General features: G+C 37.3%; 1 protein-coding gene across 2 annotated transcripts in view; it reads right to left on the reverse strand.

Moving 5' to 3' along the window:
• AUTS2 (activator of transcription and developmental regulator AUTS2) overlaps nucleotides 1-25,389 on the reverse strand; it is a 1,122,546-nt gene that overhangs the window by 590,142 nt on the left and 507,015 nt on the right. For both annotated transcript variants that reach the window (XM_060032208.1, XM_060032207.1), the window contains exon 4: nucleotides 18,154-18,189. In XM_060032208.1, the coding sequence (XP_059888191.1) occupies nucleotides 18,154-18,189 (36 nt within the window). The remainder of the gene's footprint in view (nucleotides 1-18,153; nucleotides 18,190-25,389) is intronic.

The raw sequence follows: 25,389 nt of genomic DNA on the forward strand, positions 1-25,389 counted from the left end.
TTCTCTTTCTCATTGGTTTTGAGAAATCTGATTATAATGTCTTGTTTTCCTTATCTGCCTATAATGTGTCTTGTTTTTTGCATGATGTTTTCTTCATATTTCTTGTGTTTAGCTCTGTAGGCTTACAGTTTTCCTCAAATACTGAAAAATTTCAGACATTGTTTCATATTTTTTGTCCCCTCACCCTTCTCTCCTTGGGGACTCCAAGAACATATATATTAGGCTGTATAAAGCTGACACACAGCCCGCTAGTGCTCTGTTCATTTTAAAAATTTTCTATTCTCTTAATGTTTCATTTTGCATAGTCTCTATCTCTATGACTTCAAGTTCACCCATCTTTTCTCCTGCAATATCTAATCTGTTAATTGCTTATGTTTTTAATCTCGCACCTTGCAGTTATTTCTAGAAGTTAGATTTTGTTCTTATATTACTTAACTTTCTGAATATATGGAACACAACTATAGTGACTTTTTAAATGTTCTCCGTTGCTAACATCTATTATCAGATCAGGGTTGCTTTTGATTGACTGATTGATTTTCTCATTATGAATCATATTCTCGATTCCTTGCAAATCTGATTATTTTGAATTAAATGCTACATAATAGTCCTAGGATTCAGTTAAGTTACTTGAAAAAAGGTTCATCCTTCCAGATTATTCATTTAAATCGTTCATTTAAAATGTGTTAGGGGAGACTGCAGCAATGCTTAGTCAATTATTCCTCAATAATGAGGAAAGACCCTACTATGTACATGACCCAATACCTCAGGAATCTGGAGGTTTTCCCATCTTGCTGGTGGGCACAGGCACTGTTCCTTGCTATCTGTGAATGCCAAACACTGTTCTCACTAATTCTTTTGGATGGTTCATTCCCAGGCCTCAGGCAATTTTTTCACGTGCGTGAGCTGACTAGGACTTGGCTAAATAATGGAAAGCAATCCTCTGGAGATTTCTGGAATTCTTTCTCTCTAGTCCTGAGTCCTAGCTACCTTGTTCTTCCAAGATTCTCAGTATCTTCTCCTAATGCACAGAAGTCTGCTGGGCTCCACCTGGTACCCGTAAGCTACCTCCCAACCCTGCATGAAGGCCTGAAACTCTCTCAAAGACAGTAAGTTGGGATAATCATAGGAATCACTACATTCATTTCCTGTGTCTCAGGCACTACTGTCCTTCACTGCCTTAGGTCCAGTGTCTTGCAAACTTCTGTTTAATGTATTTTGTCATTTTTTTTTCCTGATGGGATACTAAATTTAGTCCCTGTTACTCTGTAGTGACTAAAAGCCCAAATCTCTTTATAAATATTTTTCTTTAGCTATCTTACCATCAGTTGGCATATTATGAATTAATTTGATTGACTACAAGTGTCATGAGGATAGACACTTTGTTTTACTTACTGCTACTATATCCATAGAAAGTAAAACAGAGGCAGGCCCATCTGTGAAATAATCAGTGCTAACTACAAATATACACTGTACCACAGAAAAGATTCTGTAGAAATGTACCAAACATCACATGTGGATGTCTATCATTGAAAACACTTGAGAAGCAACAGAAATCCTGATATGTTAGTCTTTCTTGTCTATTTATCTGTTTTGAGCTCAAATAACTAAGAATTTTGTGTCCACGAGGAAGGAGAACAGCTCTTTGCATCTTCCATCAGTGAGGTTTTTGTGTGCTTCTGCATTTACTCTTTACATATGCCTAAAATTTTAGAATTGGAATAGTAAGCTCTTTATCTGTAGACCTAAGTATCTGTAATTCAGAATGGCCTCTACCTTAAAATGTGCGTGTAATGTTTTCCTTCCACTAGATAGTATTAATAATAAGATTATAAAGTCTCTAAAATTAAAAGAGTTCTGTTCTAGTAGGCTACTGAGTATAAATAAGGGCTTACATAAACTAAACATTCCTAAAATTACCAGAAAGCAAGAAATTAAATTTCTAATACTTTAAACGTCATAGATTAAAAAATAATTCTTACATAAACCAACTCAAAAACATTTTACGAATATAAGTTCACATAGGTTAGGTGAAAACCTGTCAAATAAGATTAGTTTAATAAAATTTGGTTTAGTAAAAACAGCTATGTATTTTCTGACTTATCAGTGTTAAGTGTAATACAATTGTATATTTTAATTCTAGTTGAAATGTCCTTTTTAAATGTATACAGGTTTACTGCTCAAATAAGCTACCGTTATTTCTCCTTTATGTTCAAGATTACAAAAAAATTAATTTGACTATATCGAATAATTATTCTAATGAACTTCATTCAACGGTAATTATGTTGCAGTATGTCGGCCTGAACATTATTTCCAAGATTTTTAAGTATCTTAAAATCTGAACCTAATATTAAATTGAGTTATTTAACGGATATTCATTAGTTACCTAGGCCATATCTAAGAATGAATACTGAAATATTGATTACTAATCCTATTTTTAAATGTATATGGTTTTGGTTTTTATTTTTATAAGCTACAGAGAGGCTGTCTATTTCAGCCAAGTTAATGAATATGTTCATTTTTGATACTTTACGAGATTGTATAAGAGATGTGTATGGCTGTAGAAAATTAGTTATGTTTATTCATGATCTTTGTTAAAATGCTGATATTTGACACGCAGTTCATAATTATCCACCCCTTTAGGTTTTTTTTCCTGTGAAATAGAAGTTAGTTACTTTAGCTAAAAGTTATAATATAAAAAGTTGACATTATATATAAGAACAAGAGTTTGTAAGAAATATAACTCTGTATATTAAAACTCTATGTGCTTCTGTTTTTCAAGGAAAAGAACACCTTTGTCCTAAAGTAGTGGTTCTGAAGATTTTTGGTTTTCAGACACCTTTTCAACACTCTTAAAACTTACTGAGGACCTCAATAAGCTGAGCTGAGAAAGTTGAGAAGCAGACAAATTCATGAGACTAATAACCCAAGATCCAGTGGAGCAAGAATGAAGTATACAGGACTGAATGAAGTGATGAGGGTTCATCAGTGGGTTTTTTGTTTGTTTGAAATAACACTGATACTGCTTTAATGTCCTATTTTCTGTTTATACATAAGGAACCGCTTTCTCTTTTGTCTTAATTTACTTACAATCCATAACAATTTAGTAGATTCTGCTTTAGAAACTAAATATTTTTAAATGGTATCTTATTCTCATTCACCTCCCAGAATTCAGAAACTCTCCCCTAAGTCTTCTTACTTTTCATGGAAAGAGTTATTTGCAAAGGTTCAATAAGAATTGGTCTTCCTGTTTACCAGGATATACCCGGAAAAATTCCAAGGTCTTGTCTGGAATGCCATATTTGAGGGTAATGCTTATTTAATCAGATATAGTTGGACACTTTTAAAGAATCAAGGTTGACCTTACAGAGCCATTACTTAAAAGACACTCCTAGAAAAACTAGCCTGGTACCTGGCTTATAGGGTCCAGTCTTACAACTAGGAAAGAAGGTGACTTCCCGGCAGGCCACTTTGGGATATTTAGGGAACTTTGAGAAGAAAGAAATTCACCCAAATATACAGGTACTGCAGGTAGTGGAGTTTCCTGGGTTTGAGTTTCCAGCCTAAAGACAGCAAATACTAGAGACTTGTGCTGTAGGAGAGTCATATAAAACCTTCCAACAAAAGCAAATTTTAAAATGTTTATTTACATAGGTACTCTTGCTGCACCTATGTAAATAATCACACCAAATCTAATGAAACCAACCTTCCTTTGAGACTATTTTTTTATCAAATAGGGGAAGATCTATGCTTCAAAGGAACACTATACATTGCTTATGGTGAACTCTTCAGCATTATGCTTTTCTCATTTCAAGAGAGCTAACTTCCAACTCTATAAATTCTAGATATGTAACAGCAATGCAAAATAATGATTATCTATAATCAACCAAATTCTGTCTTGTCATGTTGAGGCACAACTGATTTCCCTCAAAGCCATGTCTGCTTCCATTTTCATATTCATTCAATATCCCTCATCTATTAATTGTGTCTGTTCTTTGGATTCTCCTTTGAAGTGGGAGAGTTATAATATCTGCCTAATTTCATCATTATTAAATAAAATCTTTGAAACATGTACATTTTATAATATATGAGAGTCATGATTTTACCTTTGCTTTGAAAACCACCTTTCAACAAACTAATCAACTGTACAAAACTTTAATATCTTCGGATTTTATTTTCTATCTACAAACACTCTTCAACTACTTCCTTGTGTTGAGGGTGCTACATTAGAACCTTTTGTTTAATTCTCTGAAATTCTTCCACTCTCTCAGACAAAATACCAGTCACCCAATGATGTTTAGATTCCAAAGTTCTAATGATTTGCAAATGTGGACTATACACAAAAATGAAAATAAAGAGGTGGTTTTGATAGTCACCTACTTACACATATGTTCAAATGCACACTCTTAAATTTTTTAATAAAATTGAATCACTGGTCCAAAACTGCATATCAGATTATTCCAGGCTCTGAAACTGTGAGTGATCTTTCTAAAAGGCATAGGTTTCTTCCAAAATATTAAAAGTGATCTGTCCAGAGAGAAGTACAGAGCACTCATTTTTCATAATTTGAAACTGAAACCCTAAGAAACAGAAGGCTTTATATGTGACAGCTTAAATGCTTGTAATCGAACTAATTGACAGCACAATGACCTGGAATGAGTTTAAAAGCACTACATTAAATGTTTAGCAATCAGTGAAGCAATCCTTTATTATTCAGGCTCACACTTTGCAATTTTATCATGTTATAGGATGAAATGTGGCTGGGAGTTGGAGAGCAGAAAATAGGAGAAAAGGAAAAATACATAAATAATTCCATTCCTTCAAAAGAGTAAATGAACCAAGAACGAGGCTATTGCTGAATGATGGGAAGAGGAGTCAAAATGTAATAAAATTAGCCTGATGACTGGAATCAGGACTAAAAACATTAAACAAGCTATCTGTTGCCTAAAGAAATCTTATGTATGTAGAAATTGATAGAGTTCGAAATACAGATTCTGTTCACAAAAATGTAATGTACTATAAATAAAACTCACTGGGTAATTTTCTCAAATAGAGGAGTACCTGGACCCATAAAAGTAATTCTATCAAGAACCAATGCAGTCTTCTTCCTGCTTTTCCCAAATATAAACACATCCTACACAAAACTTAATGAAGGTCTTCACATGTATGACAAAGTAACTATGTGGCAGAAAAATGATCAAGTAAAATTAAACATAAGATTTATATAAATATCTAAATGAGTCTTGGACAAGTGATATTATAGCAAGAAAAGATAAGATAAAGATAAAAATTTCCTAAAACAAATGTGCTTATAATTAAATCAGCTGGTAATTACAACTGCTGAGGTCTCTCAAATTACATTATGCATATGTACAACTAAATTCTATGTACATGTGTTGGGATGACTCCTCAAAAATCTCTTGAGAAGCTTGTTACAAATCAAATGCTTCTAGGTTGGTCAGGGGTGAGGGTGTGGAAAGTGATACTTTTGAAAAGTAAAAACCTTTCCAGGAAATACTACACTTATAAATAACATACAGGTCAAAGAAGAAATCTGAAGATAAATAAAATATTTTTAACCAAGTGAAAATAAAAGTATAACACCCAAATTTGTGAAATACAGTGAAAGCAGTCCTTAAAGAAAATTTATACTACTGAATGCATATATTAGAAAAGATCATTCTAAAATCAGTAATCAATGCTTCCACATAAGAAAACTAGATAAATTAGAGCAAATTAAATCCCAAGTAAGCAGAAGAAAAAAAATTATAAAAATTAGAGTAGAAATCAATGAAATTAAAAACGGAAACTCAATACAGAAGATCAATAAAACCAAAAGCTTGTTCTCTGAAAAGGTCAATAATATCAATAAGCCTCTACCCAGGCTAACTAAGGAAAAAAAAAGAGAAGACACAATATATTAATATCAGAATGAAAGTGGGGACATCACTACAGATCCCATGGACATTAAGAAAATAATAAATGAACACAATGAAGAATTCCATGCCACAAATGATAACCTAGATGAAGTGGACCAATTCCTTGAAAGACACTTCTGTCAAAACTCAAGAAGAAATAAATAATCTGAATAGGCCTGATTAAAGATATTGAATTAAGGGGCTTCCTTGGTGGCGCAGTGGTTGAGAGTCTGCCTGCCGATGGAGGGGACACGGGTTTGTGCCCCGGTCTGGGAGGATCCCACGTGCCGCGGAGCGGCTGGGCCGGTGAGCCACGGCCGCTGGGCCTGTGCATCCGGAGCCTGTGCTCCGCAACGGGAGAGGCCACAGCAGTGAGAGGCCCGCGTACCGCAAAAAAAAAAAAAAAAAAAAAGATACTGAATTAAGGGCTTCCCTGGTGGCGTAGCCCATTCATGACAAAAAGCCCTCAGCATACTGGGAGAATAAAAGGGAACTTCCTCAACTTGATAAAGAATATCTACAAAAAACCTACAGCTAACATCATACATACTGGTAAGAAATGCAAAGTTTTGTTATAAGATCAGGAACAAGGCAAAGATGTTCCCTCTCACCACTCCTTTTCATCATCATATTAGAAGTCCTAGCTAATACACAATAAGACAACAAAAGGAGATAAAAAGTAAACAGACTGGGAAGGAAGGAATACAACTGTCTTTGTTCACAAATGAAATAATCATCTATGTAGAAAATCTAAAAGAAATATTAAAAAATCCTTCTAGAACTAATAAGTGAAAAGAATAAGGTTGCAGGATACAAGATTAATATTACAAAATTCAATTACACTCCTATATACCAGTAATGAACAAGTGGAATTTGAAATTAAAAACACATTATCATTTATATAAGCACCCCAAAGTGAAATATTTAGTTATGAATCTAACAAAATATGCTCAAGATTTATATCATGAAAACTATAAAACTCTGATGAAAGATATCAAACAAGTACTAAATAAATGAAGAGATATTTCATGTTCATGAATAGGAAAACTCAGTATTGTCAAGATGTCATTTCTTCCCAACCTGATCTATAGATTCAACACAATTCCAATCAAAATCCCAGCGGGACATTTTCTGGATATCAACAAACTGATTCTAAAGTTTATATGGGGCTTCCCTGGTGGCGCAGTGGTTAAAAATCCACCTGTCAATGCAGGGGACACGGGTTTGAGCCCTGGTCCTGGAAGATCCCACATGCCGCGGAGCAACTAAGCCCGTGCACCACAACTACTGAGCCTGTGCTCTAGAGCCAATGTGCCACAACGGCTGAGCCCATGTGCCACAACTACTGAAGCCCACGTGCCTTGAGCCCGTGCTCCGCAACAAGAGAAGCCGCCACAATGAGAAGCCTGCACACCTCAATGAAGAGTAGCCGCCGCTCAACGCAACTAAAGAAAGACCACGCGCAGCAACAAAGACCCAATGCAGCCAAAAATAAATAAATAAATAAATAAATTGATAAAATTAAAAAAAAAATAAAGTTTATATGAAGAGGCAGAAGGCCCAGAATAGCCAATTCAATGTTGAAGGAGTGACAAAACACAACTTCAAGACTTATTATAAATAAGTATCTACTTATTTATAATAATCAAGACTCTGTGATATTGGCAAAAAAAAAAGACAAATAGATTAATGTAATAGAATTGAGAGATCAAAAATAGACACACATAAATATAGTCAACTGATCTTTGACAAAGAAGCAGAGGATAGAACTTATTTATCTAATAGTCTCAAGTATCTACCCTTAACATCTTCCCAATTCCCCCGCCCACAGCCCCTGGTAACCACCATTCTACTCTCAGTTTTTACAGGTTCAGTTTTTTAAGATTCAACATGTAAGTGATACCTAAGCTAATTAAAAATGGGCAAAGGACCTGAATAGAGATTTTTCCAAAGAAAAATGAATATGAAAAGATGCCCAACATTACAAATCATCAGGGAAATGCAGATCAAAACGAGATATCACTTCACATCTGTTCAGATGGCTTTTATCAAAAAGACAAGAGATAAATACTGACAAGGACGTGGAGAAAAGGGAACCCTTATACACTGTTAGCAGAAATGTAACCTGGTATGGCGATTATAAAAAACAGTATGGGAGTTCCTCAAAAAATTAAAAATTGAACTACCATATGATCTAGCAAAACTGCTCCTGGGTATATATCCAAAGGAATTGAAATCAATGTCTCAAAAGGGTAACAGCACACCCATGTTCACTGCAGCATTATTCACAGCAGCCAAGATATGGAAACAACCCGAGTATCTCTCAATGGATAAATGGATAAAGAAGATGTGAGATAGACAGATAGATGGATAGATCTCACATCTTCTTTATCCATTTATATATATATATATATATATATATATATATATATATATATATATATATAGGAGTATTATTCAGACATGAGAAAGAAGGAATTTCTGCCATTCACGACAACATGGATATACCTTGAAGGCATTATGCTAAGTGAGGTAAGTCAAAGAAAGACAAATACTGTATGATACCACAAGGCGATTTCTGAAGTCCCTTCTTACGCAGAGGTTCTGTAGCCCTAGGCCTACATAAAGTCAAAATCATAGTCTATTTTAATTAACAAACTGAAAGCTGGCAATTTAGCAATAGATGAAAATAACTTGAAAATATTATGCCTCTGCACAAATGCAGCTTAAAGCTTCCATTCAGTCATGCACGATGCTTAACGATTTAACATTTGTTTAAAAGGACACACTGAATTTTCTAGTTTCCTTTGCTTCTCAGAATGTTCTAGTATTAATGCTCCTTTTGTTCAGAGAAGTCAGGTTTTCATAGCACAGAGTTAGTTCTGTTACAAAGTTATTTTTTAAATGTGTCTTAAATAAATTCTAAGGGAACCAAATGTCTTGCCTCCTTTGTGTTTAGGACTGAGATGCTAACTTACCATGATTCTTTCTGCACAGGATATAGCCCTAATTTACCTTGGCAAAGTCAGGCCTGTTTCCCACAAAGGTAGGTTACTGACAGGATCCTCTTGCAAAAGGGAAAATGTGAATGTTTTCTTTAGAAACTAAAATGGAAATGGAGAACTTCGGGGAGTTATTTGAGAAATGTGGCACACGGTGGGCTTGAGTGAGTTCTTATTTGTCTCTGTAATGTTACCTACATCATTCAGATTCTCCCCAGTTTCCTTCTGGAGCACTCCAGCTGTACATATAGTCATTTGTTGGTCTCGGCAAGATTTTCTGAGATGTGATGAATATATGAAGTATTTGGAGTATACTAGGAACCACAGCTGTTATGTCTTGCTGCATCTTCAATGGCTCCTTAAAATCAGAGGCCACTACACACAGCAGCACATTTAGACAAGAAACACTGCAATTATCTGGCTTCACCACTCCACTGCAAATCTGTGAGTACATTACAGTTTACAAGACCTAATAGACAGTCATCACCTTTGGCAATGCTTCCACTCCAGAAGAGCTACAATCTGGATTAATTACCAGGCAGCGATCAATAGAGACTGATAGTCTTTCTTGTTTGTTTTGTTTTGTTTGTACCCTGCAAACCAGATACCAAAAATTTCAGGAAAGAAATTAAGTGTAGTATAAGGTGGGTCCCTTTAACATGACTGTTAGTGAAGCTAATTACTATAAGAAAACTAGAGATCATTCATTAGCCTGCTAAGCAAATTAGGTTTGTTAATAGTGATTTATTTATTTATTTGTTTTTGGTTGCGTTGGGTCTTCGTTGCTGCACACGGGCTTTCTCTAGTTGCGGCGAGTAGGGGCTACTCTTCATTGCGGTGTGCGGGCTTCTCATTGCGGTGGCTTCTCTTTGTTGCGGAGCACGGGCTCTAGGCACGCAGGCTTCAGTAGTTGTGGAGCATGGGCTCAGTAGCTGTGGCTTGAGGGCTCTAGAGCGCAGGCTCAGTAGTTGTGGCACACGGGCTTAGTTGCTCCATGGCATGTGGGATCTTCCCAGACCAGAGCTTGAACCCATGTCCCCTGCATCGGCAGGCGGATTCTTAACCACTGCGCCATCACGGAAGTCCCAACAGTGATTTATAATGCCAATCCTTGGGTAACTGTGTTGGTCCTTTCAAGTATATGCGTACAGGACCTGACAGTTTATTAACTGCGCTATATCTAAACCACTTGTCACCCGGGTGCTTTGGTTAAAATGACACTGTGTTTTAAATGGGTAAACATTTTTACACAAGCAAAACGCGTCTTAAATGTTTGGCTTCTGAAGTACTGGGAGAAAAGTAAAGTGTCTCAAACTATCTAAGCCTCCAATAACTCTTGTTTACTGCTAGAGCTAACTATAGGAAAATGTGACACTTGGAGTTAAAGTAGCACTTTTCCTTTTTAACAAGCCCCAGTTGTGTTTTTTAACCTCTTTTCAAATGATACTCTTGGTATTTCACCAAGCTCTAAGTTTCTTATGCAATGGACTGGGAGGCATTTAATTTACAATTTCAGGAAAAATATTTTTTAAAGCAGTTAAGCAAAGGAATGAGTCCTTTGATCTGAAATATTCTGATCGATAGTCCAAAAAACTCCAGACCAGCTAATAAATCTATCAAAATAAAGGTTGGGTGGGTAGTCAGAGAAAACCTTGGGGTTTGACATGGCCCTTGGCTCAGTTTATACAGCTCATACCAACTAATTCAACGTTTCTGTAATTTGGAAATCTCCAACAAGGATAAGACAACTGCCCTTAAAGCCAGCGTAGGGGAATAAATAAAGTTAATTTCTGAATTCCATGACAGTGTCCTGTACGCTCCCTCTGGGTCTGTCAATGCACTTTGCTTAAGCCTTTACTGCATCATCTCTATGACAGTAGGGATATACTAGCTATGGGACAGAATAAATTTATAGCCTATTTCTATGTGCTAACATAACTGAATAATGCAAATATAAAACACTGTTCATTATTGTTAATTTCAAAGAAAGGCAGACTTGGTCACGCAATCAAAATCTGGAAACTCTTCAATGTTGACACTAAGAGCAGTGTTCATTAAGCAGTAAGGGGACTATGGCCTTGCACTCCTGGGGCTCAAAGGACAGTGGAGAAAGGTAGCAAAGCCTATCAAAAGGGCTGGTCCCATGTGGCAGACATTTAGGTGTGAGGCAGACAGAATCACGGATCTTGGACTATTAGAACCAAAGGCCCTTTAGCAATTATCTAGTCCAGTGGCTGGTGAAAACTTTTTTTTCCTCAAATCATTTTTTGTTTTGGAAAACGATTTACTTTCTCCAAATCTGAGGGGCCAAAGAGGAGGGGGGAGAAGACAGGGAGACCAGGCAGAGGGCTAGATCCCATATCCATGAGGAGCCCCTGGGTTTTCATCTTACCTCCCTAATTAGAGTTTGCAACAGCCAACAACAAAGATTCCTATAGATAGAAAATGTTTAAAGATACTTAGCCTATCCCCTCACAGAAATGTTGAGAAAATGAGAGTGTTGGGGGATTGGTGGCAGCTGGAGACACCAACTGATTCTTTCACATCCGTTTATTTTATTTACCAAATTTCTCAATCCCCTTGTACTTCATGAGGAAGCTAACAATGGTGTGGAGACAGAAGACAATTTCCACAGGGTGAGCTAGAAGAGTCATCCCACTGTACAGATTCTACAAATGAGTAAACGCTCACCCAGATTTAACTTGTTATGTTCACTTAATCAGGGTATGTTGCTCGTGGCTCACAGATGCTATTCCCAAAATCAAAGTGTTAACAACCAATCAAAAACACTTTAAAAAGGTAAGGACTGGAAATGGAAAATAAAATTATATTTTTAGTCTAAGTCCCTTGAAATTAGAGTTTATTGGTGCCTCACACGGAAGAATCTGTCGGAATGCAGATACTTAGTCCAGATATAAATCAACCCTCCAGTGTAAATAAGATTAATTCTGTGGTTCCTAATCTTAAGGAAACACCTACTTAAGTGTAGGGTCTAGTTTTGTTACTTTCTAGGAGGTAAATATAGTTCAGGGAAGTATTTTAAATGTTACAGTTCAAAACTGTGGCAACTACCATTAGAAAGAACAACTGATTTCATTTGCCCAAATGCTTCTGCATAGTACACAGACAGCTTCAAAATCATTAGCAATGTCCTAGATTTTAAGGTGACTGATAGGTTACAAGGTTTTTGTTCTATTATTATAATCAAAATAATATTCAGTAAAACTCTTATATTAAATATTACATAATTAACCATTTTAGTGACGTTGTGCTCACTTTGGATACAGGGAAACTCTGAAGCTGTTTCAAACGTGCATAGGTGATTCACTGGGTAACTGTTAGGGGCCACTTAGGGAAATTACATCAACAACCACATCTCAAAGACATTTTGTGATAGGCGTACGACTGAATTTTCAGGACATACCGAAGTTCTTACAGGATATTATTGTTTCAATATAAATTTAAATTTGGGTGGCAATGTTTTGTTCTCTTGTTATTTTGGCCACATCTTGAAACTATCATTGAAGATAATTAAATTTTTAACTATGTACGCTAACTTCCAAACTCATTGTTTCTGAAATAGAATCTCTTCTTTCCTGGGATTCCTATTCCAAGTAAAAGAAGCATTACAATCATCAATCCTTGGTTTGATGACTCATTTTTAAGTTCCCTAAGCTAAGTTCAGGTCTCCCTGTAAACCGTCTCCTTCCTACCCGCCCAACTCCTTTCCCTGTGCTTTTCTCCCTATTGCTCCCTCTGCCTCAAACTTTGTTCCACCTTTTCTTTATCTGTTGAAAATATAAGTCTCCATCAAGTTCTGCACAATTTATGCCTCCTACAATTAACTCACCCTAACATATACCCCCAAGTGTTCTACTTACATTTCTCATAGGACTGATCAATTTGCTCTGTATCAAATTCAGCTACATAACCTAGACTTGGGGGCCAAGCTTACATCTTATTTATCTTGAGAACTAAGAATAGATACTTAACACATACCTGACAATTAAAATCAACTGAATTCTCCATCTGTGAGCTGTTTTCCAACTCAGTTTTTACCAATGGGTCTAAAAGTCCCCTATAATAACTGGAGATGCCTGAAGAAATTCAGATTTTTAAAATTTCCATTAAAATGGAAACTTGTCAGTACATAAGTAATGGCCAATAATTCATTTACTCAGAGTTAATTACTAATAAATATAAATGCTGGAGTCTTATTTGAGTGACATCTTTAAAATCCTCAGTGTTATTTACCTTAAATATAAGCACTCAAAGGTTAGGAATAAATACTTGAGATACAAAACCCTCTCACAGCATCACTAGCAAGTACTGGCAGGTGGGAAGTAAGATGACTTTGGGTGGGGTTGCAGTCAAGGCCAGGTTGATATATTTGCACTTTTAAGTTAAAACCCATGGAAACATTATAAAGTCTAAGAATGTTAGGTCTCTGTACAGCCCCAAACCTCTCATTTAAGTACAATGTGTCAAAATGTTTAAAAGCATCACAAAGGAAAGGATCTGGGTTTAGGGAAGACTAAATTCCCTGAGAAGGGGGCCATAGTTTTCTACTTCTATTACCCATCACCTAGAACAGTGCCTGCCAGAGAAGGTGCTTAATACCTACTGAAAGACAAAATGTCGAAAGTGTCTGTTTAAAGAAAAGCTCAGTCTATTAGATAAACAATTACATTTTTTTGAAAGTTTGATCTTTTTAAAGAAACTCATTTGACTCTTACCTAACAATAAAGTCCACTCTGAGATTTTAAAAAGAAGCAACTATGGTTATACAAAATACCACCAATCAGTTTTGAGAGTTATAAACTTACAGAAAAAAAAATATTTTAAGGGTTTATACAGTCAAAAGCTTATGACAAAGAATTTAATCCCTTTATGACCTTATAACTTTGAATGGAAAGTCACAAGGTCAATATTGTGCACCTACTGCCTGTTACCAGCACTATCAACATTGTTTCTTAAGTAATTCTACAGCCCAGGAAAACAGTAATAACACAAATCCCATCTTAAGATGTGTACCACTACACAATTCCCCTTTATTATATAATGTGGTAGTTTTTTTAAATCGCCAGGTAGAAGTGGGTTGGTTTCCTTGATAAAGAGTGTATATTACTAGATGTGAGTCAAATGAGGAGAATGAAAAATATTAGTTGAGAACCATTAAGAAAAAGCTCTGTATCACTGGAGTGTACAAAAGCAAGATCCAAGCTCTTTGAGACTATGGGCCTAAGACACTTAAATTCAAACCTGGAAGAAGGCTGAAAATTATCCGGAGAAGCAGGCAGGACCTGTCACCTAAATAAAACAACACCAGGGATCGAGTTCGGCCTGACAAGTAACTTACCGCTGCACCATTGGTAGCTCCCAACTACCAGCTTATGGAGTCAAGTGCTTGTAAAGAGGGACTCCGGATCTTTCCTGTGATGACACACCAGACCTCTGGCAACTATGAGATGTTCTTACTGGTCTTCTCACTCTACTGCCTGCAGTTGCCTCATTCGGGTAGGCTGCGGCGTCCGCTTTTTAGTGACAGCCAGCAACAAGCATGTGACACAACCTCATAAACTTGAACATGTTGAACAGGTCTTTCTTAACCTCCCAGCCCAACCCCAAGAGCTATCAGCAGTCTTTAAATGCCTCAAGTCTAAGGGAGAAGATCAACAAATAACTTTAATAGACAAATTAAACAACCATAATATGTGGACAGCCTACAGAATATTTCATTCCAACCTCATCATGATCATAGAGGATCACAGAGAAGGAATTCCATATTTGTTTTATGCTTCTATACGGAGTAAACTGATATACAGCTGACCAAACACAAAATCCTAGGCTCCAGAGAAAGCTACGAGAAGAATGTAATGGGAATAAAATATTCCTATCCTACAGTTATAAATTACAACATTTACTTTTTATCATGAATTTCTAGTGGTAATCCTCTACCACCACAACATTGCACAACCACTTAATGAGGCCAAGTTTATTCCATCACACACTACAGTGGGAATAATGGAAGAGAATACATATTATTTCCTATTAATGAGAGCTGTTTTGCGTGCATTAAATACCTTATTTAATAATCACAACTCTCTTAGGTAGATAAAGATGAGGAAACAGACTCAGAGACATCAAATAATTCACCCAAGGGCACACAGTAGTCTTCATATCATTCAGTCTCTAAATTCTTAATTGTATACTATGTATAATAAAACTTCAAATACATGTAAAAGAAGAAAGTAAAGAAAATGTGTTCACTGCATCAATGTTTAAAAAAAAAAGAAAATCCTACACATTCCAGCAAGTTTTGGTACTCTCGCCAAAAAAATAAAAAAGCAAATAGATTCCAACTAGTCTATACTTCCATTTATATTTAGAATATGAGCTGGGCATGAGTATGTAATGAATATATATGTGTGTCTCTCTGTGTATATAACACCCACATTATTCAAAGCTCCCAAAAATGTGAAAAGTTTGTTCCAATCCTTCTCTATTTTGTCTACTTTAAGAATTCTTTGCAATATGCTTATGTAAATACTGATTTTAGCTGCTGTTCTCATTTCTCAAATCTTCAGCTTATAAATGGATTGGAAAAGTGACAGACCTAAGCAGACATCTTTGGAACACAAAACCAAGGAGATATAAACAAATACAACTAAATCAAAAACAAAGGTTTCTTCTTAAAACCCTTTAACTTACCACAACTGATAAATGAAAAGAATGGAAAGAAAGTAAAATATACTGGCTGTGGATAAGGTGCACACACGTGTGTGTGTGTACACATACACATGCACGTGCATATAGGTAGGCGGGCGTCTATTTTATAAGCACACACAATGACCAGCATTTTACCTTAGTTCACTAAAAGCTCTACAGGAGCATACAGTCTAAATGAAGGAAGATTCTGAAGTTAGAGTAACGTTGGGGCAAGGAAGAGTATTTAAGAAAACAGTTCCAGGCTGTTAAACTCAAGAGGTGAGTACCTTCAGTTTTCTTATACCAGAATTCACATTATGGTTCAATTGCATTAATAGCTCTTTGACTCTGCAGGTGATTTGCCTCCGTCCCCACTTCAAAGAGATGCTGAAGAGGATTAAAGTCGAAATATCACCATTCCACTTACCTGATGCTGAACCTTCATTACAGACTTAAGTAAAGGTTGTTATGACATCATAGATCATAAAACACACTGCAAAGAATATGTTGGCCTGAAACTACTAAAAGTTGTGAATATACTATTTTCCACTTATAAGTGTGAAACTCACCAATGCTGAAGTTAGTACCTGAAATTAAGTATTACATGTGATACTGTTGATACGAAAATTGAAAGAGAAGACACTTTTTGATGAGGACTTGGCAATAATATCAGTGGATTTTGCACTTTGATAACATAATAATCTCACTGTTGGAAACACATTCTAAGTAGAGCATTTTTGTCATAGTTGAGAGCTGAACATACATCTGGTATGCATCTTCTTCATGTAAGCTAATAATACTACAGATTTTTTATATATAAGCAAAGTAATATTAAGGATAATTTTTCCAAAATAAGAAAAAAGCTTTTATACTCATCCAAAATTGTGTAAGTGTAAAATTTATTTGAGATTCATAATTGCAAAGACTCTTTATTCACAGGAACCTATCATTAGAGAATTAAAATAAACATTCCTGGAATTAGAGAGAAAAATAAGTGACCAAAAGCATAATAAAATTCTCAGTGCTTCTAGAGGTGACTTTCTTCTTTCAGAGTGCTCACACGGACAGTTAAAAATATATATACTAGAATGTTCAGTCTAGAAGTGATCAAAGGCTGAGTCAGTGGCATTGGCCTTCTTCTGCTGAAGAAAGCAAAGAGGGGGAATTTAGCTTTTGGATAGAGAATAAACATTGGCAGTCTCCAGATTTTACTTCCAACATCTCAACCCACATCCAGCCTGGTGTGAAGAGATGGCAGATGGGAATACTTCTGTTATTTCAACTGCTGAAGCAGGATCCTGTTTCAGCACCCTGCTTGTTTCTGTAAGCATGAATATTCAACCATAATAAGGAGTAATGATGTGTGCTGACTGTATTAAGCAGGTACCAAAAAAAACTTTACCCTTTTTCTCCTCATATCACAGATTAAGACAAAAAAAAAAAAATCAACATTTAGAAAATGCCACTTCTTCCAAGCTTGGAAAAGACTTATTATTCAATGAAATGATGCTTGTTTTCATGAATTTAACATAAATGTATGGAGACAAATGGGCAGAAGAAAACCAGAGTAATTAGCATTTTAGAGGGAAGAAATTTAAAGGCAATGAAACTGAATCAGTAATTATTTTCCACTTCATTTTCATGATTTCATTATTTTCTCAGAAAATGCTGAGCAGATATCAGAGTATCAGTGTTCGTCATTTGGAACATAAATCATATTCCTTTAAATTCCTTAAATTCCTTTAAATACTACAACAAATGTCTACACTGGCATGTTATCCTGTTGTGTAAATAATGTCTATTTGTAATTCTCTTTTATTTATATCTTGAAAAGTATTATTGAATCCAAGAAGGGTAATTTAGCTACAGATAAAAGAAATGAAGTGACAATTTCTTTATAAATGAGAAATATTGTGATAAGCCCTGAGGTATGTCACCATCCACACCCTTCTCAAAGGACAGAAATAAGGTCTTGAAATGAAATAATACATCTATATTTGATAAAATGAGGAGTTTAATGATTGAAGAAAAAATAATCTGAAGGCCACCTACTCAGACTGTGAGGGAAAACATCCATTAAAACACCACCTCTCATCAAAATTAAAAAGTGGCAATTCATCGTATATGTGGGGAAGTTCTTCAAGAGATCTTAAAATGAATATACACCTCAATGCATAAATTGAACTCTGTCCACCACACGACACTTCTCACTAAAAACACCATTTTGTAGGAAAGGTGGCATGAGGCAGTCACGTTTCCCTGTATCCCCCGTACACTGCCAGGTAAGGAGCAAATGTTCTGGGTGCTGGGAACCAGGCCCATATCACAGACTGACTTGTGATCCCTAGAGCCCAGCAGGTTATGTATTTTAAAAGTGAAACAACTCTTAGTAAAAGGATGGACATCAGTCTGCTCTTTAGGACTGAGAGGGAATTTCTTGGATTTTTTTCACATCCTAATGAGTATACATTATACAAGTAAATCAATGCCAATACGAGGCACACATGTGGAAGTTGAGATAAACTTACGAAGTAGCCTGTTCCCAAGCTGGAAGGAGCTGAACTCTGCAAGAAAGCATAAAGACAAAGTGGAAAATCAGCAATGGTTTTTAACACATTCCAATCCACACAGCTCATTACCAGTCCTTCGCAGGCTTTTCATCACTACACCACATTGCCTGTATACGCGGCCCCTTGTCATCTGCTACTGATACAAACACCGTGTTGCTTAATTTTCCCCTTTACATCTCTCAGCAACTCAGAGATGCTAACGTGCTATTTACTGAATTCCAAGATTCTGCGGTGGATGTAATTGCCAATTTATTTGACAGGCAGCTGGGTAATGAATTAATGATGGCATTTCGCCCTGCACTGAGACTAAACAGACACGCATCAGCCTCCCTCCCTGACTTGCTGACATTCAATGCCCTGGTCTCAAGCTACTCAGTTTTGTGGCCGCAAAGGGGCAGGCAAGAGGAAAAAGCCCAGACTGACTTGAAAATAAAAAGCCCAGTGGGTTTGGATGACTTTTCCAGTGTGTGACCTACTTGCCAGTTTATCCCCTCAAGGCACCAGTTAGTACACACAGAGTTCTTTTCAAAAATGAGACATTTTGTAAACATAATTAGTAGACTAAAATGCAAAGAATGTGTGGGTAAAGGGAAGTAGTGAAAAGCACCATTTTTCCAAAGGTTTTAGTAACAAAAATTATCAATTTAGGGTTCCATAGTTCTCACACACAGGGAACTAAAGAACAGTGATGCTGGAAGGTACGTGCGGTATCACTTCTTAGGGGAAAGAGACCCCCCAAAAGGAACTTGGTTTGTGCTTTAAACTTGTCTGTTTTTGTATGTTTGTTTATTTTTTCCTAAAATCTCTCATTACAAATTCTTTAATTTTTAGTGTCCTCTTTATGAACAAGAGAGGCCCCAAATAAGTTTGAAACAAAAAGAACACGAGCACTGAGGCAGCTCTCAGGTCTCAGCTAAGCATCCTTGCACCAGCAAGGCCTCTCCCTGCCTAGCTTGGGTCGGCTGTTACACATTCCATGGAGGGACCGGACTTCCACGGTGATGCACCAGTTACTTAGGTAACCTCTAACTGTTCCACCGAAATGTCCTGTCCCTACTCTGCAAACCACAGGTAGCAGGGACCATCTGCTTGACTCATCATGGCTTCCCCAGAGCTTAGCTCAATGCCTTGCACACAGGATGCAGTTAATAAGTATTTGTTGAATTAATGTATAAATAAATGAATGAATGAATGGATTGTATGGGAGTGGGGCTCAGGTGAATTTAATACCTCCAAAAATACGGTAGACGTGATTCTTAATTTTACACTGGCTTTGAGAAGGAAATAATAGTGCTGTAAGTACAAACAGCATCCGCATCAAACAAGGACAGTCAGCTCCTAAATGCAGCTCCCAAAGCAAAACTTTCTTCCCCTCAGTGCTCCAGACAGGCTCAGGGGAATAAAGAACGCTGATGTGTGATCCTGTACACTGGACTTGATTTTCAGAAATCCTGTTTCATTCTTGATCCCGTAAACAGTATGTAGGGATATGCACAGTAGTCATGGAGACAGCTTCTCAGCAGTGATTAGCCATGTGACAGCATCACCTGTTTTCCGCACATACACCCCTCCGTGGAACAGAGGAAGGCAAAAGCCAAGTTAGATCTCCACTAGCCTGGAGTCATGCCCCAGGGAGGTAAATTCACTTTAGGGTGAATTTCTCGGAGAGAGAGCATGGGATTTGTTAATTTTGGTATTTTTCCCCCTTTCTGCAAATGCATTTTATCCAAGAAGCAGAAGGGCCTCTTCAAACCCACCTCCCCACCCCCACATACGTATCATCTTATTGTATACCAAAGAAAATGACATCCTTCTGGTCTCGGGAAGCTCTGTTCTACTCATTTTGCATATATATTGTACATTACTCAGGGAGCTGGGTGGAGAGGATGGCTTTGTTGTGCATATTTGTTCTGCCTATTGTTTATGCAGGTCTGACTGAATGAGGGAACAGTGGGTATCATTTCAATTTCTGATGTCAACATCAAATTACTTATTTAATTTCATGCCTGGCGAAGCATTGTATAGCTACACGCAGAATCATTTCACTTCATTTGTTATGCTGTGTTTTCGTGGCGATTGGCTTGCCTTCCAACTGACAGCTTTAATTACGACATGAATTTGATTGCACTGCCGAGGAATTAACATAATGCAACAAAGCATTTAAGCACCCTGCCTCATAACACCCCCCCACACACACACACATGCACGAACACAGACACACACATGAAGGAACACAGACACTAGATCCTCGTGTACATTAAAGGTCTGCTGGAGTTTCAGCATTTGCTAGAAAGCATAAAGAACCTTAGAGTCAAAGGCTACCCACATTTACCAACCCACTGGACTCACCTTTTTTTTTTTAAATAGAAAAAGATTTGTGGCATTAAGTTACAATTTCTGGACCTGGCAGAAAACTTCGTGGAAAAACCCTTCTAATCTACTTTGCCAAATGTCCACGGCATTGACATTTCCTTCCCTCTAACTCTCTTCCCCAGCACATTTTTCTTGGCCAGTTGCCAACTCCCTTTAATCATCGCTGGAGAATTTGAACAGAAATATCTCTGAAATAAAGAGATTTCTCCTTGTCCAGTTCTATAAGCCCAAGAATCTGCTATGGCCCTGTATTTAGTGGGACGCTATTCCTGGTCACCAGCAGGACCTCCACCCTCATACACAAAGGTATAACAGAAGTTCTGAGACCAGCAACAGGCAGAAGTCAGGGTTTCACTGATAGCTCAGGACACATATCACATCCTTGAGGCCTTGCTATCCAAGAGGCCCAGAAGAGCCTCGGCCATATATACCTAATCTAAGTCTGTATCTAAATATAGCTGGCAATGTTTGATCGCGTTAACATTTTTCCGAGTCACAAAATCCATGAACACCTTAAACCATGGGCAACAACAGATTATGCTACAAGAATTAAATATTTTAAAACAGCTTTTTTACTGTTAGAAATGTATTATGTTAGCCAGTTGCTTACAGATGTGCATCTAGGGATTGTTACTGTTTTCTCACGTTATAGAAGAAGAGACAGACACCAAGAGGTAAAGGCTTAGGAAAGCAGACAGGTGGTGATGCCCTGACCACTGAACCATTTCATGGAATCAAGCTGAGTTTAACTTTCTGTGTTTCCCCAATTTATAATGAGAGGAAGGGTCTTCCATTTTTCTTGCTTGGAGAGAGAAGGCATACTCTGTCCAAACTATATAGCAAAAGTGGCCATAGAATCTAAAAAAGCCTATGAGTCAAAATGAGGGCTGAAAAACTAAAAGGAGATTTTTTAAAAAATGCAATAAATAAAAGCATCCTTGGATTCAAAAGCATTTGAAATAATACCATATGCCCACATGTTTAGGCAGCTATGTCTGCTGAATAATGAAAAAGCTTCATTCTTATTTCTTCAAGTGGTAGAGTTGCCAATTCATTCATATTTTCAATGCATTAGGTAGAAATGAGAGGTATGGAGAGACTGAGAAAATAGAGTATGAGAATGTATTTAGCAGTTTGCATGAGAAGACAAGAACATGAAGAAATTCCAGCCAGCTGGCTATGTGATATGTGATTTCCGGGCTCATTATAAGCTAGCTCCTGTTTAACATGGTCTTTTCATTCTGGGTTTGTTTTGTTTTGTTTTTTTCAGATTTGACCACTGCTCCAGCAATCTCTGCAAATTACCCACCTCAGTCTATTACATGGCAAAGGAGAGCTTTCTTACAAACACACTCTGCCTCAATCTCCAAGCTACATGGGCTGCAGGAATAGTAATGGGATGCACAGTTGAAAGACATTTTCCAGGAAGGAGAATGTTGCTGCTAACATTCAAGTCTGCAAGTGGATATTCATTAAATGCTCATTCTACTCTTCTCACTGCCCCCCACCTGACTCTCTATCCATCTCTGTCATTAAGTCACCATTGAAGCTACGCATTAAACTCATGAAGTTAACATTTCTGTTTTAACAGCTTACCTACAACAAGGGATTTCACAAATCGATTATCCATCCAAAATAGATGTACTCCATTCATCAGAGATCTACACAAAGAGGCCATGGCTACTATTAAGGCTCCCTAAGTATGGGACAGATGTGCATTCCACCCCGAGAGGAAAATGCATGCTCTGACCCTAGGGCTAATTTAAATAGAATAATTTAAAATTCTTCCAAATCATCATTTGTGTCTGACATCCCTGCCTACCCACCTCCATGTTATGCTTTTCTCTCTTGGGAGTAAAAAGCAGAAGGATCATGCTAAGAATCACTTGGCCAACTATGTTTCTTACAAAGGTCACAAGACAAGCTCAATTACTTTCTGTAGTGGTTTAGAAAGCAATGACAATTTAAAGAACCTAAAATCTTAATCCTAAGAAATGTGCCTTGGAGGTAAGATTACTAATAACTTACAAAGATGCAAACTATATTTAAATGGAGAAATGAGCTACTAGTGGAAGTAAAAATGGGGGCACAACTTGAAAAAAGCATCAGGTGTGGAAACGGTCACTTCCAAATTCAATTTTCAACCCTCTGTTATAGCCCATCTCCAACTGTTATCAGCTCTCATCTATATTCAACAGCCTTCCAACTCCTTTCCCTAACTTCACCCTTGTGTTCACGTTTACCTGCATTTCTTCATATAAAAGGAAAAGTAAACATTGTAAAGGAAAAATTGTTAACAATTCCTTCTAACATCTTTGAGAGGCTTTTTAAATACTAACCTATATAGTGGGTTAAATAGTGTTCCCCTAAAATTATAGGGCCTGCTTGGAACCTCAAAATGTGATTGTGAGGGTTAATTTTATGCGTCAGCTTGGCTAGGCCACTGGGTACCCAGATAGTTGCTCAAACATTATTCTGGGTGTTACCATGAGGGTGTTTTGGGATGAGTTTAACATTTAAATCAACAGGCTGAGTAAAGCCCTCCCTAGGGTGGGCCTCATCCAGTCAGTTTAATAGGACAAAAGGGATGACCATACTCAGAATAAGAGGGAATTCCTCTGTCTGTCTCAGCCTTCAAGCTGGGACAACAGTTTTTTCCTGCTTTTAGACTCAAACTGAAACACAGACTTTTCCTGGGTGTCAACCCTTCTCGTCTTTAGGGTTTGTTCAGACTTTTGCACTCAGACTGGATCTAACCATCAGCTCTCCTAGGAGGCCAGCTTGCTGACTACACATTCTGAGACTTGTCAGCCACCATAACTGTATATGTCTGTACATCCTTTTGGCTCTGTTTCTCTTGAGAACCCTGACTGATATGACCTTGTTTGGAAATAGGGACTCTGCAGATGTAATTAAGTTGAGGTCATACTGGATTAAGGTGGGCCCTAAATCCAATGACTGTTCTCCTTATAAGAAGAGAAGACATAAAGAGCTACAAATAGAGTAGAAGCCCATTTGAAGAGAAGCACACATCGAAGTGATGTCATTATAAGCCAAGGAACACCAATGATTGTGAGAAGCCAACAGAAGCTGGGAGAAGACAGGAAAGACTCCTTTCTGGAGACTTCAGAGAAATCATGGCCCTGCTGACACCTTAATGTTGGACTTCTAGCCTTACAAACTACGAGATAATAGATTTCTGTTGTTTTAAGCTCTCTGGCTTGTGGTCATGCATTACAGCCGCCCAGGAAACTAATACAGTACTTAGCCTGCTTACCATGAGCTGGAAGATATTATGTGACCAGCCCCTGTGTTCATTCACTCTGCTCTAGCCACACTGGCCTTTTTTCTTCCCCTTAAATATGCCCTGACTCAGGGTCATGACCTTGTCATTCCTGTTGCCTAGATGTTCTTCCTTCCTTTCGTCATTGAGACTTCAGTTCAAAAATCACCAAAACAGAAAGGACTAATCCAGGGACTTCCCTGGTGGCACAGTGGATAAGAGTCTGCGCTCCCAATGCAGAGGGCCCAGATTCAATCCCTGGTCAAGGAACTAGATCCCACACGCATGCCGCAACTAAGAGTTTGCGTGCCGCAACTGAAGAGTCCGTGAGCCACAACTAAGACCCGGTGCAACCATATAAATAAATAAATATTAAAAAAAAAGAAACAAAGGACTAATCCAATCACTCCAGTTAAAGTGGCAGCACACACCCTGCCACCCCCCACTACTGTTTAGTTTACTTCACAAAATGTATTACACATCAAAAACAATGTTATCATTTGCTCACAGATTTTCTACTTGCCTCCCTCAACAGAGTAGAAGCTTCACGAGGGCAGAGGCTTCGTCTTGTTCACCATTCAATCTCAAGTGCCCAGAACTATACCTGACACTTAAAAGGTATTTGATAAATATTTCTGGACAATCAAAACACTGACTATCCAAGAAAACACATAAAAACATGATACAGGAAAGGCAAAAGGCATAAACAAACTGGTAGGGAAAATGAAAATATGGCAAAAACAGAAAAAGAAAAGAAAGGAGAAACAGAATATCAAGAGTCTGTCACAGGTCTGGATTAGATTTTCTTCTTAAATAAAGGGAAGTTCATTGATGGTGTGTCCTTTGTCTACTTCTTCCTTAACAGTAACTAGTAAACCTAACAATAAATGTTTGGGTGTTAAGTGAGAAAAAGGAGGCTAGGAAAGATGCCTGCATAGATGGGTGGATAATGGCACAGTGGCATAGATAAATCAATAAACCCCCCCAAACTTGGGAGATTCGAGGTAGAAGGGGTGTCTCAAGAAGCAGCAGAAGAAACGCCTCAACTGTGATACTAAATGGACTAAAGAGCTACAGAAAAATAATAGTAGAGAACTGTGCAGCACAATACTTACTAGAATTCAATCCCTTTTCACCTAATTTCTGAAATGCTTCAATTCCTTCAACATCTTGAAAGTTTTAAAAGTATGAAATATGTGTCTGCCTTTTCATAATTAAATCCTGACCCAAAATTCTTTCAGAGAGAGACACTAGAGTCATTACAGGTAGTTATCTGAATAAAGCATTAAAAATGTTTACTTCCACAGGGTGGTAGAAGAGTTTGCTAGAGGAAGTGACATAGGAACTGCAGAAGGAAAAGAGAAAAAAAAAAAAAGGAGACAAAAGAAACAAAAATAGGAAAATTTGAAAGTTTACATTATTTAAGAAAAAAAAAAGAGCAGTCCAGAAGGAACAAGTATAGGTAGAAACCATTGGGAAGTAGAGGGAGAGAGGGAGGATGAAGAGGTAGCTTCATATGTCCTAGTGGAGGGCTCCGC

The sequence above is a fragment of the Delphinus delphis genome, chromosome 15 (assembly GCF_949987515.2).
Source record: "Delphinus delphis chromosome 15, mDelDel1.2, whole genome shotgun sequence".
NCBI lineage: Eukaryota > Metazoa > Chordata > Mammalia > Artiodactyla > Delphinidae > Delphinus > Delphinus delphis.